The sequence below is a fragment of the Zootermopsis nevadensis genome, unplaced genomic scaffold, assembly GCF_977971745.1.
Source record: "Zootermopsis nevadensis isolate Lab colony 2312 unplaced genomic scaffold, Znev_1.0 Znev_ptg000011l, whole genome shotgun sequence".
In the NCBI taxonomy this organism is placed as follows: domain Eukaryota; kingdom Metazoa; phylum Arthropoda; class Insecta; order Blattodea; family Termopsidae; genus Zootermopsis; species Zootermopsis nevadensis.
The window spans coordinates 12,962,754-12,983,955 of record NW_028259143.1 but is presented as its reverse complement, the minus strand read 5'-3'; the positions used below and the strand labels follow the sequence as shown (position 1 = coordinate 12,983,955).

At 41.7% G+C, this 21,202-nt stretch overlaps 1 protein-coding gene and 1 long non-coding RNA gene across 5 annotated transcripts in view; one reads left to right on the top strand and one right to left on the bottom strand.

Moving 5' to 3' along the window:
- Window positions 1-21,202, top strand: part of LOC147874108 (uncharacterized) — an 83,845-nt gene extending 62,643 nt beyond the window's left edge. For all 4 annotated transcript variants that reach the window (XR_015534793.1, XR_015534791.1, XR_015534790.1 and 1 more), the window contains one exon: window positions 1-21,202. This exon is cut by the window's left edge and continues 45,154 nt beyond it. This is a non-coding gene — a long non-coding RNA (uncharacterized LOC147874108).
- LOC147874109 (uncharacterized) lies at window positions 6,574-9,496 on the bottom strand. The gene is made up of 5 exons (XM_087347534.1): window positions 9,367-9,496; window positions 8,079-9,318; window positions 7,678-7,883; window positions 7,179-7,322; window positions 6,574-6,759 (listed from the first exon to the last, which is right to left on the bottom strand). The coding sequence occupies exons 1-5, from the start codon at window positions 9,442-9,444 to the stop codon at window positions 6,574-6,576; spliced, it is 1,854 nt and encodes a 617-aa protein (XP_087203660.1). The 5' UTR covers window positions 9,445-9,496.

The following is a 21,202-nucleotide window of genomic DNA, read 5'->3' as shown; positions in this document are numbered from 1 at the left end:
CGACTTCCCCCAGCCGCCAGTCCGGCCGCAACTAATAACTTCAATTATTATCTCTCAACCACCTTCCCATCATCACAACGACATTTTAAATATGTAAGTTGGAGTGCGTCCACTCCCCATCTCTTACACAACAGCGACGACAACTGTGTTGAAGATACACCGCCTATGTGGTAACACATATGAGCGCGACAACAAACTTCAACCGAACCCTATTTGCTCCAAAGCACGGTTCACATGTTCTGGTTCCATCCACGTCAAGAATCCAGAAAAAAAACTTCACTTTACTTAAAGTGTGACCAAGTTCCTTATGGTCGACCTTCCCTCACCAACTCACTTCTTTGTCTGTTAGCATCCCAACGCCAACCTAGACAAAGGAAGCCTCTAGCCTCACACAGGGCGTAGGCTTGTATCACGCGACTACTACGCAGTGACCTTCACAAACTGTACTTCCCCGGGACTGATCACGCGGTGCCAACCTGACAAACGGCGTCCCATTCCACCGTCTCAGTGCCACGCACAAGTGATGCAATTATCAACAAAAAAATACACTTTCCATTAAAGAATAATATATATATGAATACTGGCTATGATATAACAAATACTGTACTAGTCTACCTATCAAGATGATACACTCACACACAGACACTGGGTCACACCCGACCCTTTTCATTTCATACTTACAATTCCCTTTCAACTCACAAATACACCAAAAAAACTACACATATGTACAGTCGCTCGTTTCTCAATCAGCTACCACAAGAAACTGCACAACACAGAATTTGGATCAAGATAGACTCCCACCTCCCCAATTTCGAATGCAGACAAACTTAGCCACACGTGTGGTTCCTGTGATGGCTGACCGGAGAAAGAGAAAGGACCAAAGCCAGTCCAGATCACAAGTCCTTAGAGCATGAGACAGGAGAGGGGAAAGGTTACAGCTAATTGGTTGCCCAAGACACAACAGGACACAGAGATTTTATAACTGGAGCGGTTTCTTGATGGTCCATCACCCTCTCGTGGCCGACCAAACACAGTTCAAGTGCCGGGCCACAGAGGTCGTTCGAAGCCCTGAACCAAGGAACGGTTCACTTCCAAAAAGGGATTATTAATCCAGAGGTTACCTTTACGTGGATCTTCATTTTCAGGGGAATAATTATTAAAGTTTTCAGCTAACGCTCTTAAATGTTGGCTTATTATGTTGAATATGACTTTCTGGTTGATATCAGCAGCATTCAAAAATTCCTGTACGCGACTGTCCCAAAGAGCCAGCTTCTTTTTGAACGCATCCATTTTATTTCTTAGTGTAAAAATATTCGTACAGGACCCCTGAAGAGAAATATGAAGTTCGCTCAGAAGGTTAAATATGTCCGCCATATACGCAAGCTTAGCCATCAGCTTAGCGACGACCAGTCATGCTCGCAGCACCGTCCGTACACACACCAACACATTAGCTCCAGTCTAAGCCCTGTGCTTGAAAATACTCATCAAGAGTATTAAATATCTCTGAACTAGTGGTCCGTGCAGGTAAATCAAGTCATATTCATTCCTAGCTTTTACAAAGTATTTTACCTTATCGTCTTTAAGTCCTGCCACAAAAGTACCCTTTAAAAATTTCCCAATTACACTAATTTCACCTTCAACAAAATTTGGATTTAATCTTTCAAGTCTAGATCTGGCTTCTCTTCTTAATTCAATACCCATAGCATCAATACGAGAACCCCACTGTGCCACAGTTTCTGTTGGACCTTGTTTTGCTGTGAATAACTGACTTGCATAAAATTATAATGTTCTCCGTACAGAATAGTTCTCTTCTAAAATTGCTTTAACTCCTGCCATGTAGTACGTTCAGTTCTAGCCAGTAATCTATCCTTGGCCCCCGCTGTTATTTTAGACTCGATAAATTTTCATGTAGAGTAAACAGATGACATAATTAATTTCTTAGGTAACAACAATGCACGCATGAGTTCATGTAAAAGTTGACCATTGTTGCCGGTCCATATTTACACATTGTTGATATAGATCTTTCACATTTACGTCAATGAAATAAAATGGAGAGTGGAGGACAGTATCACAAATTTCTTAATAATTCATACAAGATAAGTACTTGGGTTATTCTGAGAGGTTTTTGGCAGTACAAAAGTATCTCTTCTACGTCGCACTTCTACAAGCTGTTCTTTCCGATTGCTGACGGCAATATATACTTATACAACAATGCCGACGAAAACTATGACGTTACAATTATTGTTTCCTCCGGAATGGAGTGCATTTGAGTTTATTCAGGCAAATATGTAGCACACGAATCATTAATAAAAATAAAACTAATTCTTTACAACTCGCTAAAAAGCTCTAACAAAGTCTATGGATCAAGAAATCTGAAGAGGTAGTATCATTTTCCGTAACAGAGGCCCCATTTTTAACAATTCGATGCCGAAGCTCGTCTAAATATCACTGGAGAAATTCAGCCCTTACCGCACAGAAAACACTACACTTCACCGTTACAAAGAAAAACCGGTTAATGCATTTTAAGGAAATGGTCACTGTTTACTCTAAGAATCAAACGAACCTGACAAATGCATAATTAAAAGCTATTGACTGTTAAAGCAGGCAAGTGGTACACATACTTACCGCCAAGCTTTTAAGGGCTTAAACATTTTCATCAAGAATTTTCGCTAGTAAAATATTTTGTTGCGTTATAAATTCGAATCCCACACGGTTTAATGGAATTATTTTATTATAAATGATGTCGCAAACAATCAGAAATCAATGTAATATTACTTGAAAGTGTGTTAAAAATAGGACAAGCCTAAATCTCTTACAAGAGTTCACAATTGTAAATGGAAACCTGTAAATGCAATGAGCAATAATAATATTAATAATAAATAGGAAATTCATGTCTCACCCTTTGTGAAGAGCAGGAGAATAAAAAATTCGATAATTCCATAATTATAGTACACTTGGTCATCTAACTAATCACTACACCATTCGCTAAAGACTGGCGGAAGCCCAACCAACCAACCAACCAAAAAGCTGACTGAGGGCGGAGGCCTGCGCAAGCGCAAGCATCGTCCCTACCTAGGTGAAACCATTCCTGCGCACAAGGCGCATTGCTGGAAATGGTAAACGGTCTTAATTTAAAAAAACGGAAATTTTGCTAACGCTAACGGGGTTTCGTCGTGGCGGGAGCCTCGACCATTACAACTGGGATCCGTTGCTGCTGATGGGAGGTCATCCCGTCAGGCAAGTTGTCCAAGGAATTTGGTTGGTTGGATCTCCGGGGTTTGAACCCAGAGAGGGAGGGGCCGTTTCGGCTGAAGGCCTCTGCGGCATGGGGGGAAGATCACTTCAGCTGATGGCCTCCGTGATCGGGGTGGGGGTGGCGGGCCGTGCCCCTATTAAGTTATACCCTGGCATTCGCCTTACAACTGAGGAAAATCACGGAAAACCTCAGTCAGGGTAGCCGAGTAGTCTAACCACTCGTTGTGCCGACTTGGCCGTCTTTTGGGGACGGCCTCGGCTGGCCTGCTGAACATCGGTCGCCCTCGGTTGCCCTTGGGCGACCTCTGGCAGCCCTCGTTCATCACGAGTCCCACTGGACACAACCAAAAAGCTAACTGAGGGCGGAGGCCTGCGCAAGCGCAAGCATCGTCCCTACCTCTCTCCAGGCTGTGCCGGTGGGGGTCTCGTCCACTCCCAATCACTCCTACAACTCACTCACTACCAACTCGCTCACCAATCAACTCTCCCAATCTAGCCAACCAACCAACCAAAAAAGCTAACTGAGGGCGGAGGCCTGCGCAAGCGCAAGCATCGTCCCTACCTAGGTGAAACCATTCCTGCGCACAAGGCGCATTGCTGGAAATGGTAAACAGTCTTAATATAAGAAACGGAAATTTTGCTATCGCTAAAAGGGTTACGTCGTGGCGGGAGCCTCGACCATTCAAACTGGGATCCGTTGCTGCTGATGGGAGGTCATCCCGTCAGGCAAGTTGTCCAAAGGAATTTGGTTGGTTGGATCTCCGGGGTTTGAACCCAGAGAGGGAGGGGCCGTTTCGGCTGAAGGCCTCTGCGGCATGGGGGGAAGATCACTTCAGCTGATGGCCTCCGTGATCGGGGTGGGGGTGGCGGGCCGTGCCCCTATTAAGTTATACCCTGGCATTCGCCTTACAACTGAGGAAAAGCACGGAAAACCTCAGTCAGGGTAGCCGAGTAGTCTAACCACTCGTTGTGCCGACTTGGCCGTCTTTTGGGGACGGCCTCGGCTGGCCTGCTGAACATCGGTCGCCCTCGGTTGCCCTTGGGCGACCTCTGGCAGCCCTCGTTCGACACTCCCAATCTAGCCGGTTGGCAACTGCTATTTATAGCCATACAACGGTGACGTCACGTATGACGCAACAGTGAGAAAAGGCGCTCAATACGGTTCATTCAGGCGTGCATGAGAAATGATTTTTGAGGTGCCCGGGCGCTGTTGAGCCCATTCGTCCCTGCGACAGGAAAAATGTTTCCTTCCTTCGAATCCCGATTATTCATTTTGACCAATGAGAGATCACAGGAAGGTCAGAACTCTGGGGAAAAGTGTCCTGAGTTCGATTTCCTTCAAAGGCGGTTCCTTTCGCTCCGAAACTAAGCGAGACAGAAGAAGGGCGCCAGGATCAGAGTTTTTTTGCTTCGATGAGGAGATTACGGAAAGGAAGGCCTCGACACTGAGTTTGAGTCCCTACAGGATGGTTTCTGTTCACTGGAACGCAACCGCGATAAAAGAATGACGTCAATGAAACGTTTTTTAGTTTCGGAGAGGAAATTTCGGGGTCTAAGGTCACAGACGGATACACAGTTCTCGGTTCGAGTCTCTCTTAGGATGTTGGTTTCTGGGGTAAGTTTACGGGGGTATTAACCGACGCACGTTTAATGATGAGGCCTATAAGCTACCAGATGCTTCCAAAATAATATGCTGCTTTTGTGTGGTTATAGTAGACCTTGTATCTTTATTTATTCATAGTTTATTTAACGACGCATTTTCATAGCTCAGAGTAGCACAGGAGCATTAAATCCATTGATAAATCCTTGTACGTAAATAACTTTATTGTTTGGAAACACAAAACTAGCTTCATTTTGTATTACTGTTGACTAACACGGATGCTACCAGATGTCTCAAGAGTAAACTGCTGTATAATTTGTAATGCTACCCAAATATCAGAAAAGTTTTGTGGTAATATAATTTACCGCATTTGGCTAGCGGCTGAATAAAGGACCTTGTTTGGTGGATAAAAATAACTAATGTATGAAATTGTGCCCCATTGACAAGTACTTGTGCACGTGAATTTTTTTTGAAGCACTAGACTGACTACCAACTCCCGACAATGAGATTTTATCATCTCAAGCGTGAACTGTACGGAGCCACCACCGAAGGCAAATACCACCGCGAAGAAGGATAGCTGCAGGTTTATTGGGTTGCGCAATGTCCCCTCAAGGACCCCAATCGGTACTTGAACGATAGTCGACGGTGTTACTCGACGCCAGAAGACGGGCGGCCTGCGTCGGCCTCCGGGTAGAGGAAGAAAAGACGTTCCCAGTCACCAGGTGGCAGGACTAGTGAAGTATAACGGGTAGACACCTCGATGTTGATCGCTGAAAAATTTTGAGGGGTAGAAAATGAAGTTGTGACTTGTATTCTTGAATAATATAAGTCAATGATGAAGTCTCCTTCAATCCCGACGCTGCCACCAGTTTATGTCACGTAGCCGAGGCCACCAATATTAATTTAGGTTGGTAAAGTGTCCAATTTGTTGTGGGGTGAGGGCTCTGTCTTGCCTAGAGTCGAAGGAGATCGTGAAGTTAGAAGTTAAGCGAAGAAGGAAGATATGGTTTATTCAGAATGCCGAAATACAGATATAATTTAACTATTTAACAAAAACTGAACTATTTAAAAACAACTATTTAACAAAAAACTTAGTAACAAATTTTCTAAAAACTATCTAAGTATTTAAATACAAAACTCTTCTGTATCAAGAATCTTCATTATTCCTTCCCAAATGTTGGCGTATTGAGTATCGTCCATTTTTGGGATCTGGAAAGGAAATGAACATTTGTATCAATGGGTAACAAGTATAGAAACACATCTCTAAGGATGCAAGTTGTGAAGGAATTTGTGACGAAGCTCACGGTGAAAGACACTGGGCTTATTCTAGTTGCGTGGACTTTTATATAAATTACAGGCTTCAATCTGATTCAGCAGTTTTTGGGGTAACTTCTGGAGTGCTATGAGCCGGGATAGCTCAGTCAGTATAGTGACTAGCTACGGGGTGGACGACCGGGGTTCGATCCCCGACGGGGGCAGAGGATTTTTCCTCTAGCCTCTGCGTCCAGACCGGCTCTGGGGCCCACCCAGCCTCCTCTACAATGGGTACCGGGGTCCTTTCCCGAGGGTAAAGCCGGCCGGGGCGTGATGCTGACCACTCACCCCCATCTAGTGCCGAGGTCAAAGAAGAGAGGAGCTATACCTCCACTCACCCCAAACGCCTACATGGCGCATAGTGGGACAAACTTTACTTTACTTTCTGGAGGGCTGGAAATAGGTCAAATGCTTTCACGAATTAGTGTTCGGCCCACGTAATTGTTGTAATCCAAAGGAGAGTTGACACTAACCTCATCATTAATAAACAGCTGAAGGTCGGCGTCCAGTAACCCTTCGTCACAAAAAGGTTCTGTAGAACCAGAATCGGTGTCAGATGGCAGTTGATATTCACTGCTTATGTTTTGTCCCTGAAATTCAGAAAGTGGTGGATTAGTGGGCTGCAACCAGTGAAACAAAGGTATTGATACGACGTGCGATATAATAGTACGATGGAAATTAATATGGATATTTTGCAGATGCACACTTTCCAAATGGGATCTGGTGAAAATGTGACAGAGGATTTTGATGTAAACCCAACAGAAATGGCTAACAGGAATATAAGTTTAATTATAGGAGATTTCTGTGCTCAAGTGGAATCTCCTAAATAAAATCCACTGCAATGCGGTCTTACAAACAGGGGCAGACATGCTTCCCAACAAACAGCGGCAATCGGGAGTTTACTCTGGTCATCTTTCGCCTTTGACATTCCACGCTTGTTCGTTTTCCATGTGAAAGCGACAGATGGCAGGCGAGTGAGTTCGTCCAAATAGTAATGACGACGACTTACCTCTGACGAAGCGACGCCTTGTGCGGCTGGGAATCCAAGACAGTTGTTGGGTGAGGAATATTCAGGAGACAAATTAAGCTCTTTTAGAAGCTCTTGAAAGGCCATGTCAGTAATGGCACTGAGATTTATTGTTGCGTCAGAAATCTGGAAAGGAAGTAAACATTTGGATCAGAATTCGAACTGGAATTATGGGTAACAAGTATGGAAAAACATGCGGCGAATGGTGTTTCGCCTGAAATTGCCCTCGTTCTCTCCGGTTAAATAGGCGGCTAGGTCCTGCTGATCTACCTGGCGTCCAACCCTCTTCTGCACGGTGGTCTGCAGATCTTCTAATGCTAGCTCCTTGATCGCCTGATCTTTAGATGTCAGGAGGTTAAAGGCATTATCTATCAGGTAGTTATCGGAATCAGCAGCTGCCTCCGGTATTCCTCGTTTTCCATGTGAAAGCGACAGATGGCAGGAGAGTGAGTTCGTCCAAATAGTAATGACGACGACTTACCTCTGACGAAGCGACGCCTTGTGTGGCTGGGAAACCTCCCCATTGATGTTCCTGTTCTTGGGCAGGGAGGACACGGGCGCTGCTGTTCTGCGCGGTAGTGGGGCGTCGCTTCCCCGACTGGCGACTAGGGCGCCTCAACTTCCTTTCACGGGCCTGCTCCCGGAGGCGATTTTGTTTGCGGACCTCATTTGGGTTGTAGATGTAATCTGAAATCAGAAAGAATGACATTCAGGTCACAGCATTCCGTTAACGGTCGCTTGTGATCGCTTGATTTTACATCAGAGAGAGGCTCAGTCCGTTCGGGAATTGAACCACAGACCTGGACTGGCACAACACTCCCCCTTGGGATGAGATGCGCTTTTGACCTACAAACAGCCAGCCTCATCTCAACTGCCCGTGACAGGCCATTACAATATTTCCCGGAGCTTGTTCTGATGAGCGTCCTCTGTTCGTTGCAGGCGTGTCGTTCCTGTTAGGGTCATAGGGGTCTGCTCTTGGATTCAAACCTTCGTGGTAGCCGCCGTTGTTTCTAGTGTGCATCCCAGTGCCTGTAATTTCCCGAGAGGTGAACTGGCCCCTTTGTCCGCCGTCATGTGACGAGTATGGTCTGTTCCGGTCATAACCCTGATTCTCACGGAAATTTGTGCTCCTCACTTGGTGGGGATGATTTCTGCTCCTATCAAATCGGCCCTGTCCTCTTTCATTTGAACCTCCTTGCATGTTCCTTGCGTTGTGCGACGCATCAGAACTCTGTTTTCCCCGCTCGTCAAAATTTTCCATAGTTTCCATTTTTCGCAGAAAAGTCAACGCGTCCTGAACGGTTCGAACGCCAGCTGACAAAAGCGCTCGTTGCACATACGGCGGGAAATGGCCGGAAATTACATCTACGAGGTGTAGCTCTGCCAATCTTGGTGATAGGTTGGCTGCTAACACAGAATATCGCAAGAAATGCGCCGACATGGTTTCATTTTTATTTCTGTCGTACCTGTCCTGATATAGTGATATACGCACTTGAGACTGTACTTGCGGATTCCATAATAGCTCCGTAATGGATTGCTTAAAGTGGTTATAGTCAGCCAAGTCCTTGTATACTGCCGTAAACCATTGTTTTGCATAGTTATCCGTAACAGCCTTGACTGCTATAGGCAATTTCAAACGTTCTGGTACCCCCTTCAACGAATAGTAGTCATCAAGTTCCGCGAGAAACTGCAAAATATTCTGCCGATTACTGTCATGAAATTTTGGTAGAACTAGATCGTTTAAGACACTACTGCTGCAGTGTGCTGCGGTTAGTCCAGCCAACTCATGGGTGCGCGTCAGATCACCCCCACTACTACATGTAAATGGCACAGTAGGTCCCTCATTTGGGCACTGCTGAACCTCGCACACTCTCTCACGCCCTCCCGCTTCGTGTCCAGAGCCAAGCGTTTGTAACGGGGTTGGCACACCTCGTTCCGTGCACCCCTCCGAGCTAATAAGAGATGGGTGCCCGTTGCCAGATCGGCTATAACACACTGCAGTTACTTGTTCCTGAATTTTGTCTATCCTGCTAGAAATTTCTCCTAATTTCAAAACGCTGTCCCTGCTAGCAGCCTTCACTTGCTCTTGAACCAGGTTCATATTTTCCTCCGTCACTCCCCCCTTTAGGCTCGAAACTTCCTTATAAATATTTCTCATATTTGTCTCCACTTCAGCCCTGAGTTCCTTTCCTAGCCTTTCGTGATCCGCCTTGGCTTCAGACACTTGCGTTCTCAATTTTGCATTCATACTTTCATTCACTTCGCCTATTTTTTTTATTCACACTCCTAATTTGTTGCTGAGTATCCTCCTCCAGACAGATAACAGCTTGCTTTAATTCATTATTTTCATATGTTATTCTCTTATTAATACTTTCATTTATTTTATTAATCTCGGCCCTGAATTTTTCAGATGACACTTCTGAATTTCTGAAAATACTATCCTGCAGTGTCTCTGAAGTTTCCTTCCTAATCCTTTCATTTTCCTCTTTGTCTCTTTTTCTATTTTCCTGCAAAATCTGTAAAGTTTCCTCCCTGAACCTTTCATTTTCCTTTCTGTTCTCCTGCAAAGCCTGCAATATCATGTTTAATAGATCTGTTTGTTCAACTCTATCTACTGTTACTCAATTCAACTGTACCTACAGTTCTTAAATTTTCGCCCCCTGTTATGTTACGCTCTAATATTTCCTCGGCCTCGACTACTGGATGGTCCACTACTTGTTCGTCTTCAGTAGCCTGTCCGCACGGCCAATCTCCTAGCAAGTCCTCCTCGGTTTCGCCGCACAATGCCTTCTTACTTCGAAGCCCCCTGAAAGCCATATTGTCTTTCACCCACCTGAATGTCTGTAGGCTTGCCTGAATAGGGATGTCGTCGAAGGTTGTAGCTCTCTGTTCGATGTCGGTCGTTGTCTCTCAGCCTTGCTGCGAACGGCGTGGAGACTTGTTTACAGCTCGTCCTCCTGACCGCCGCTTCTTCGTCGAGCCGCTTCTCCGTCGTCGTGCCCCACGTTGGGCGCCAAATCGCTGTAACCGCTCCTTTCCTTCCACCACACGTCACACTGCTTGTTTAGTATAGTCGTAGCCTGGTTTGCTCATATGGTTACAGCTTCTTGACGTGGGATGTGTAAAGATACAGAAAGGGATTGTTGATGATGGTGCGAGGTTGTCGGTGAGCACGAGTTTCCGACTCCCCGGGAATATACGGGAATTAGAAGGTGGAGCAGGTTTCTGCACAAATGGATAACAAAGTGTTTCTGTGTTGCGCTGATGGACGACACTTTATTGTTCCTTAATACACGCAGGAACATATATATCTTAAGCACTATTCACGGAGGCAGCTGGATGGCTCGGCTGTTCCTTTGTTCTTTCGTGTGTTTGCTAAAGAAAAACACCCCCGCTCAACCGAAGGACCAAAACTTTTGAGAGCTCCCCGCAACCACGATCGCGCTTAAATACCCCTGCATTACGTAATTTGTAATTTAATTTGGCTTAAAAGCTGCGATCTGATTCGTTCCTCCACAACGGCGGGAACGCGCCTATAAGCTGAGCTCAAAGTCAATTGGTCCATCGCAAGGATGCGATGGTCGTAATGCAGTCATCACCCCGCATCTGGAAGGGATGCACACCATGTGTGGGGTGGCTTAAGTATTTTCTTTGTTGGTTTATGTTTGCCCCTTTTTTTTCTACTCCAGGCTCCCTTGGGACAGAAAGAATGCCGAGGAGGGTGACCCGCAAGTGGCCATGTGGGCCACATTCCTTCAATTCAATGTGTTTAACAAAGCCAAAATTAAGCATTCAGTCTAATTTAGGTGAAGTAAGGCGTTCCAGAAATCATGTAATTACACCTTCGTTTTTCTTATAAGCCAGATCAACATGCCGAAGCCTGGTTTACCTTTCATCTCAAGGCTGAGTCCGTTCGGGAATTGAACCACAAACCTGGACTGGCACACAGTCCATTTAACACTTTTTGTTTTCCCTTTGCTAACATCACTTTGAAATTAGCGGGGCATATCTGGACATCTAGAAAGATGCATAAGCATCATAATTGACAGAACATCATACTGATGAGATTTACAGACTGTACTCCACAATTTACTGCATGCACAGAATTAAACGACACTTACTGTCTGCTGCCAGCCATCCAATGTTATTTTGAAGGCTCTTCAGTTCCCTCATACTGGGTATTGTAGCGATTTCAGTAGGATTTACCTGAGGACAGACACAAAATGAGTTATTTTATAGTCCAAGAATTCTCTGCAACTTCATGAAGTTAATATTTCTTATGGAACTTTTGTCCCAGTCACACACAAAACGCAGGTGCCTTGGCTGTTTGTGTTTGCACTGCAATTGATTTTCGTTTCTAACAGAAGATATGAAGAAGACTTCATTTATATGAACAGAAATTAAGGCTGTGTCAGATAACGATTTACTTTTATACATCCAAGTCTGCAAATAGAAAAGCAGAAGTTGTGAGAACACAGGCAGTTTGTAGGACGCACCGGGGGACTATCATCCAAGGGTTGCAGCTGTGTAAAGGCAAAGGCAGTGGCGTATGACGGCGTGCAAAATATTTCACCTGTTCTCGACGATCAGAACATTTTCAGCAAAGGGAAATAAGATATCCAATTCAAATTCACCTCATGCTTTCTCTGTCAATTTTGGATCTTTGCACTTTTACAGTAAAAGAATAGTTCCGGGCGGTTTTTTCTCCACTCATTTGAGAAGATCACGAAGGGGTTAGGCGGCCTTGGTATTTTTGCGCACTTTTTCGCCTTCCTCTTCCCTTGGATCTTCTCTGGCTGCCCTGTAACTTGCAACTGGTGGTGTTCCTCAGTTTTTCCTGAAAGAATGATGGAATCCATGTATAGAAACTATAATAATCAGAATATTGTGTCCACGTGTCAGGAGCCATCTTATTTCTTACGCCTCAGTCTCTAGTGACGAGGAAGAGCTCTGTCTGATGGGTCCTCCAGGGTAGACACCCTTCCCTCTTTCGGCAAGACTCAATCAGAGCAAGCCTGTTTAACGACGTCCTCGTTGAGATGAAAACACAAAACTGTGCGTCTCTTATTCACAATTCACATATTCTCTGTTATACTGATGTTACTGAAACCTCGCTCCTTCTTTACACACAACCACGTTAAGATATTTTATTATTCAGCGTATTTTATTACTTACGCTTCATATGTCTGTAACTATTCAGTAAAAAAAGGGTCAGGTACACTGGAGATAGCCATGTTTCTTTATATACTGATGGCCACAGAGAGCAAAGTAAACGTACATAATTAAACACTAGAAAATGATTCTTTCATGTCCAGTAAATTTAAAATGTCTGAGAGTGACTATAATAAACCAAAATTGATTTCATGTGGAGAATTCTTATTACAGTCCATTTAACACTTTTTGTTTTCCCTTTGCTAACATCACTTTGAAATTAGCGGGGCATATCTGGACATCTAGAAAGATGCATAAGCATCATAATTGGCAGAACATCATACTGATGAGATTTACAGACTGTACTCCACAATTTACTGCATGCACAGAATTAAACGACACTTACTGTCTGCTGCCAGCTTCCTGATCCTGTTTATCGGCATACAAGTGATCGCCATGTCTTCTATTTCCGTAGGGTTTATCTGAGGACAGACACAAAATGAGTTATTTTATAGTCCAAGAATTCTCTGCAACTTCATGAAGTTAATATTTCTTATGGAACTTTTGTCCCAGTGACACACAAAACGCAGGTGCCTTGGCTGTTTGTGTTTGCACTGCAATTGATTTTCGTTTCTAACAGAAGATATTAAGAAGACTTCATTTATATGAACAGAAATTAAGGCTGTGTCAGATAACGATTTACTTTTATAATTAGCTTGTTAGGAGACGTTTCAAAGTTTTAATTACAGGATACAAGTAGGTTAATGATTAATCCTGAGAAATTAAGCTGTTCACTCAACAGAAACTTTCCGCTAGACGAAAAATTAAAGACTGAAAACAGTGTCTGAATATGACAAGTGACCCGGTCGTAAGTCCGTATCAGCTGTTAGGTTAGCCGGAATTCAAGTAAGCATACTTTGGCGACGATTGGCTGTGATCTAACGCCTCCACTTTGTTGAGAAATGTTGCAGCGTCCGGTATGTTTCTCGGTTTCGCAACGACCCACCCTTCTTGCTCCTGATTTGCCGTTCTGTTTGCACTGACTGGCCTGCTTTTGTTTGGACTTGCTGTAGAAGTCGTCGACCCAGAGACAGGCATCCTTATTTCGGTAGACCTCGATGTCCACGCTCACTTTAACTCCTTGTGTATGCTGCTGGGTTCACTCGCCGCCTTCTTCGGATGGCTACTTGGAAGTTCTTCGATTTTTCGTGGCCCTGCGTTGGGCGCCAATTTCTGCTGCAGCCGTCCTTTGTCTCCTTTCGAGGAGTTGCCCAGCTTGGTTGTTGCCTTCGGAGACGATGGGTATTTGCATGGGTTTCAGGGTTAATTTGGGATCCTAGCCCAGATGAACATTACGCTCGTCTTCAGGGGATATTGCGTGGTGGAGTTCAAGATGAACAGTGGCCTCCCGTAGAAGGTCCCGTCGTTGCAGCGTAGAAATAAACACTTTGCTTAGTCGACTATTACATGAGTGCATAGCACATTAATAAGACATAGGAAAATTGCTACTGAACAACCACAAATAATAAAACTTGGTAAAACCATAATGTCCTACAGTTTTCGATGGCCACACACGCTTTATGGCATTACGAATATAAATGTCACAGAGAGAAAATAGAAATAATTCAAGTTCGGCGCGATGTTTCACACCCATAACTGGGTCCGAGGGATTAGCAAATTCAAGTTTCATGATTATTCTCGGTATGTTTTGCGACCTTTCGTAGTCCAGTTCACTTCTATGGTAGCCAGTTTAGTTAAATATTGCCAGAAGCAACAGAGAAGAGACTCCAAGTCACAAACATGTACGTATCACATTTCCCAATGTTACAAATATCAATTTCTTGGACATTTTTTCTATTTAATAGCATGTAGCTTATCTTAACTATAACTACTTAATACATATATTTATTTTTCCAGTCTATACACAAAACTTGTTTTAAAATAATGTTTAAACTTTTTTATAACATTTACAATATAAATTGCATTATGTTATATTTTATGGCGCTTTCTGTGTCGTATAATATTACATCTATCACAGCGCTTTTGATTTTGACGACATGTTTCGATGTTTACCACATCATCTTCAGGCTTATCAATTCATACATTTTAAAAACTATTATGCATTTTTGTGCATTGCATTTATTGATTTTTTAATTTTCAGTCTTCATCTTGATTTTAAATTTTAAACAACATTATTTTAAAACAAGTTTTGTGTATAGACTGGAAAAATAAATATATGTATTAATATAACACAAACATGACGCAATTAAGATATAAATATAACTACTTATATTGTTGAATTTGCAATAATGTTTATGCCAGTTTCAACAATGGATCTTTATGACAGCCATATATAACACCTCCATCCATTATGTAGAAAGCCAATTTACACATCAATTGGACTTGTTTAAAAATATGATTTAGCAATTACGTGGTCTGAGTAACACTTATGGACACACTGTCCCTCCCTGAAAGTCTTCCTGTGGAAATAATCGCCTTTACAGGAAGCAGAATTCACATAGGTTTCCCATTTTCCATGTCATTTATTTGTGGGAAAGAGTGGTCTACAGCAATATGTTTTGTAACTGAATTCTAGTCTTCACCATTTTGAATTATCCAACTTGTAATGTAGCCATGTAACATAGTGGCCGCCACTTTAAGTGACTTCCATCCATTCACTATTATTGTATTAGCATGTAGTTGTGTACACTTTCCAATCTTGTACACAAATGGTTTAAGCACTACACATACTCCATTGATTTGCAAATTTACTTTCCTTCATGGTCTCCATGTGCTCACAAGTTTTTTCAGTGGATGTCCATGCATTAGGAGCCAAAATTAGATTTGGATATTCACAGACGTGCCTCTGAAGTTGGCCGATAGATACCATGAGTTGTACCAAGTATGAGAGTTGCAACTCACCAAAACCATAGGACTGATTCCTACTTTGTCAATATTGTTAATCGCACTGTTTCCTTATTTTGTAGTTACCACAGACAGACATTAAATTTTCTTAGATCACACTAACATAAGCAAATGCAGCGGTGAGGCATAAGCCTCGTGTCCCGCAGATTTTGTTCTTGTTTCAGCCTCCCAACTGCGCTGTTTATGAGCCTTGTTTCTGAGAAGAAGTGGTGTAGCCATGGAACTTTGCGATCGTCGAGGTCTGGGGGCGCAGCGGGCTCCAGCCAACATTTCTGGATATTTTCTGTTTCAGAGGAATAAGGAAACTTGCTAAGAGTTGCTGAGGAAGTGTCTTGAGAGTACAGACTACTGTAACAAGAGTTTTAGGTACACGAATTCTGAAAAGATAGTCTTATTCACTGCACTATGGCCTATTACCAAGGGCTTAGGAATCATGGGGTAATATTTAGTTATAAGATGGCTGTCTTCTGAGTTTAGCACCATGTAACTCGTCGCTGTGATGATGGAGGCAGCAAGGACCTCTGAAACACCAGATAACGGCTACCAGGCTACACAGTGCTGTAACCCAAAAGACAGCCATCATTGGACTCACTGCTGGGAGAACCTTATATATAAGTTCAGGTTACTTTTTATGCTAATACTTTTTGACAGTCTCCTTGAATTGATTAATATACTTTTGGCTTTAGAGTCATATAAAGAGTGATAATTTTACATCAACTTATTTATACTGATAGCAGAATTTAGTTGTTTTAATTAATAAATTTAAAACAAGTTTTAAAATTTAAAATTAGGAAACTTAGTGATGTTTATGTAAGTCTGTGACATATCAACAATTCCTGCATTAGGTAAATTCTTCGGTACAAGTAATTGCATTCTTGAGGAGCCTTGGCAGTGAATACAAAACCTGTGAAGAATCGTGGCCTGGTTTAAAAAAGAGATTGGCCTGTAACCCCGTATTGTCGTATAGTTTAGCTCAATTTCAAAATTGACGTCGCCACTTTTGTGGATGTGCTGTAATTATTCATTCTTCTGAGCCCTCACACCCATCACACATGAAGTGAAATTGTTCCATCACTATCACTGAATCCATTTGACAGCATTCTTCTTATTGTTGTCCAAATACAATCCACCTCATGAACCACCGGGAGGGTGGGTGATAGAGGTTGCTGGTGTGGGCCCAGTTCAAAAAAAATATTTCTAAAGATGGATTGTTTCCAGGCACTTTGTACTGTGATTTACTCGCAGGCAGCACATCTGCAGTGATGACTTTGGGGTTTTATTAACTCTTCAACCACCAATACCAATCAGTCATTGACTTTCATAAATAAATGGATAGTTTATCCCTTCAGCTTCAATAACATTAAATATATTTATTTTGTACAGTCTATACACAAACGTTTGAAGTTTATTGGTGTTGTAAAAATTATATAATATTAATATAATAAATGTAATATAATAAAACAAATTCTAATAGAAAACGGGTATAATAATTACGAACTAAAACCCAAAAACAAAATAAAAAATAGCAATAACGAAAACGAAAATGAAAATATCCAAAATAAATGGGTTACCTTTACATACATAGGAAAAGAAACCAAATACATAACAAATAACACAATAAAAACATTTTAAAACAAAACCTATCGTCAGATATAAAAAACCAATACGACCAACCTGGCATATATAAGTTAAAATGCGAAGATTGTCCACTAACTTATATAGGCCAAACAGGACGCACATTCACTCAGAGATATAAAGAACGCATAACAGCTATTAAACATAACAAAGAAAACTCAGCATATGCAAAACATATACTAAACACTGGCCACTCATACAATACAATCGAACAAATAATGAACATTATAAAAATAGTTCATAATAGACGACACAGAGACACAATAGAAAAATATTACATACAACGAACACACAAACAAAACACTGCATTAAATGATAACAACATCCACCTTAACAATCCCATCTTCAACGTCATACAGTTCCTTGACCCTACCCCATGAAACAACTTTCACTTATATATAAATAACCCTCAAACAACATACATACACCAGACACAGATTCTCTTCACCAGCCGTCAGACGCACGTTACTCTACACAACATCTCTTGGTATGTTCCTCGTTTACTATTTTTAATATATATTTATACGATTATTTATTTATTTCCTATGTCAATTCATACTCATTCCAAGAAAATAATTAAACATTAATTCCACAGATAAATATAACGTCTGACTACAATAAGCAACTTACCATGAAAATGGAAAGCTACAAACAAAACTACGGATCATTATAATATATTGCATCAAATATCTAATAGTTTTTAAAATATTTTAAATTGATAAAAACCTGAAGACGACGGTATTACCCGTCGAAACATGTCGTTTTAATAAAAGCGCTAAAAAATATAATGTAAAATCGTATTTACGATTAAGAGCGCTAATATAATATTTTACACAACAAAATGTTTTAATATTATATAATTTTTTTTACAACACCAATAAACTTCAAACGTTTGTGTATAGACTGTACAAAATAAATATATTTAGTCAAACACAAACATGACGCATATAAGATACAAATTCAATAACATTATAGGCTGCCCATCTGACTTGATTGGTTACTCCAAGAACTGCCTTATGCTTCCACTTCCTACTTTGGAGGGATTAGAAATGGCTTTTCAGTCTTTTACAGGTTCATACTTGCAGGATCGTCCGGATACTTTTTGTAGTCTTTTAGAGTGCAACATGGTGAATCATATGACTTTCTTTTGTAAGGTGGCCAGCCTTCATTTTTCATCAGTCATACTGCCTCCTTCATACTTTGAGCAGTGTATGTGCTTTTATATGCAATAGTCCAAAAAAACAAAGGATCATAATCCTGTGGAAGCTAAGAAAACTGCTTCTAAATCTAAGGCTTTTGTAGTGAAAGCTATTGAACCTACTCGCATATCCTTTTGACGAGTACGAAACACCTTTAACTGACACAGAAACAAAGACAATCCATGCCTCCGCATCCAACTACAGGACACCTCTATCCTGTCTACAAGATCTGAATACAAGGATCAGATGATCGTGGAGGCCATCAAAATTGAATTGCATCCCAACAACTTCAACAGGGAGGATGAATTTCGCCTGAGCCGATCATGGGAGCCCCTCATTCACTCCCTCCTAAGGCTGTGGAAGCATCCCAGAGAGCATTGCTTATCCCACCCCGGCCAGTGCTCCCTTCCACTCTCCTGCTTCCCCCCCACATCTTGACCACCAACTCCCATATATTCCACCAGACAGACTCCCTAAGGCCCTCAAAAGGGCTGTCTCTCGGACCTCTCTTTTTCTTACTGTCTCTCGCGCACGCTACAACATGCCCAAGCCCTCCTATTGGTTCTAACCCCTTGCCTCATTCTGACACCAGTCCCCACTGGTTAGGATTAGGCTATTCCTTTTAATGTCCTGTTCCTATAAATCTAGCGCTTTTCTCTCGCATGGCTTATTCATTGCCCTGACGATGAAGGCAGCATGGACCTCTGAAACGTTGGTGGACATATACCAGACAACACAGCACAACAACCCAGAAGACAACAATCTTCAGACTCGCTGCCATGAAAACCTCAAATCCCACATAGTCTACTAGTACACTGGCAGAATATGTGATTGCCTTGACAAACTCACTGCACAACTGTTATCACAATGAGTACTTTGCCATCTAGTGAGGGAAAAATTATCACAAACTTACCCTACAGTCAGTATCAGCCATCAGTCAATTTCAAAAGAGGAATTTTATACACTCAGCAGTTCAATATCACTAATTACTTTGGTGAAAGCTTTATGGATGTCAGTGTTCAGGATTTACAAATGAAACTGACCATCAAGTTCTGGATAAAAGTTTCCATTGCTGATTGTCCATCATTTTAATGTGTACTGTATCAGTTACCAAACTGTGTTATATAGAAGTGTATAAGTGTAAAGGGAATTAGTGTTTAACCAGACTAGATGGAGGGGTAAAGGCATCAGCACAAGTCAACTTGGATGAGCCAAGCACTCACCAGAGATGAAGAAGCAGCAACCGCTGTAAGCACCACACCATAAGCCAAGATGGAACAGAACCAGCCTTTTGTGGGCCATTCATATTTCTTGCCTCAGCCTTCCAGAGAAAACTGTGTGGAGCAAAGGAGACTCTTAAGTCACACTAAGATTGAATGTTTCTTTGGTGACAAAACTATTACCTGATGTGTTTATACTTTGGGTTTGAGCAGATACTGAGAGTGAGATGTAGTAGAGTAATTCATGTGTAATTTTATGTTCAGTTTTTTACTTCTTATGCCACATGAGCAAAAAATCATGCAAGAAAACCTACTGAGGTCACATCATGTTGTAAGCTGCTTACATACAACAGCCTGTTGTTTTCTAACAGTGTTAAGTGCAAAGATATCTTTTCATAAATGTAACGAGTGTTTGTCATCAAACACCATATGGCGTCTCGCTTGAACTTAACTTTCCAGAATGATATATTTTCTGATTCTCCTGTGTCAAACAAATCGAGAATATTGTCTCATGAACCGTTTCTATAACGAAGTTGCACTTCACTGGCTTTTTCAGACATGTTTTGAAGAATGGATGCATGAATTGCTGAGCACAGTGGATATTTCTGGCACACAATATAAGTGTTTCTGTTTCATGATTTCAATGTAATTTTTTTTATTATTATTATTTTTAGACCATGTGTCAGGAACAGGTTGCTTGACTTTTTGATCACTCTGTATATACTAATTATTTGTCACTTAGCCATACAGTTAAATCAATGGCATTTAAAGAAAGTATGTTAATGTAGGAAGTTGTTTATGACAAAGGAAAAGTGTGTTCACATAAGTGAGAATGTTGACCAGGAGCTGTCAGGGCAAGCTGAATGTTAGCCGTAATTAGAGTTTTGGAGATGTATTAACATTGTAACTTTATCTAAATCTGAAATTATTCTATTTTGTTTAATATTTCCATACTGAAACCCAAGAGAATGATTCTGAATGATTGTACATGGCCTCTGGCGTGGTGTAAATCCCCGTAAGCCAAGAAGATATTATATGGCCTCTGGCGTGGTGTGAAAACCCGTAAGCCAACAAGAGATAAATAGAAAAGACGGATGTATCAACTTACAACACAGTTTTGTATCTTGGATGTGTGAAAGAGAGTGTGACACAAAAATCAGACTGTCTGATTTTGTAGTAGTAAGATGTATCATGACTTTGTATGGTAAAGGCTATCGACATATTGTATAGTTTCATTTTGTTGAACAATTAGGAATTTGGGGGGAAGACATTCCAGTTTTGTAGAGGAATGAGTATTCATTTTGCCCCAAGGAGTCACATTTATTTCAGAACAGGCTGTAGAAGCCACACACCAGGCAGTGCTTACATGATGTCCTGGGCTCAGCATTCTCACATACTCACCAAACTGTTGTCATGTTTGGTGAAGGAATCGTGTAGAAATTTTGCATGGCTTTTACTCAGTTCTTTCCTTTGTGTGAAGAGACCGTGTGTGAGGTGATGTGGGAACTGCACTTGCAGCAGAAATCCTAACACTAAAATTTGTGCTGAAGAACCCCATTTCAGTTTGTCTTATGCCTGGTTGGCTGACATATCAAGATGCATACATTTAAAGTTGTAAAATACATGATAGATCTGTTTTGTGTGAATTTTGGGAAAACATTAATTTGGCCGGGTGTATGGGATATCAATAGATATTTGAAAACCGGTATAAGCAGCAAACTTGGGAGATAACAGTTTGCTTGAGGAAAGAGGGAGTAGTAAATGGGAGTCTATCAGCACATTCAGTCAGGAGAGTCTGCAGAAGAAAACCATCAGTAACCATAAATTGTAAGTGATTGTAGAAATTTGTATTGTACAATAAACCAGTTCCTATGTA

What these genes read in the sequence shown, in the direction of transcription:
- LOC147874109 (XM_087347534.1), bottom strand. Translation starts at nt 9,444, where the DNA reads ATGAATGCAAAATTGAGAACGCAAGTGTCTGAAGCCAAGGCGGATCAC. An exon ending in GAAAGGAACTCAGGGCTGAA is followed by an intron (nt 9,319 to 9,366) that starts GTGGAGACAAAT and finishes TCGAGCCTAAAG; the next exon opens with GGGGGAGTGACGGAGGAAAA. An exon ending in GGGAAATATTGTAATGGCCT is followed by an intron (nt 7,884 to 8,078) that starts GTCACGGGCAGT and finishes TTCTGATTTCAG; the next exon opens with ATTACATCTACAACCCAAAT.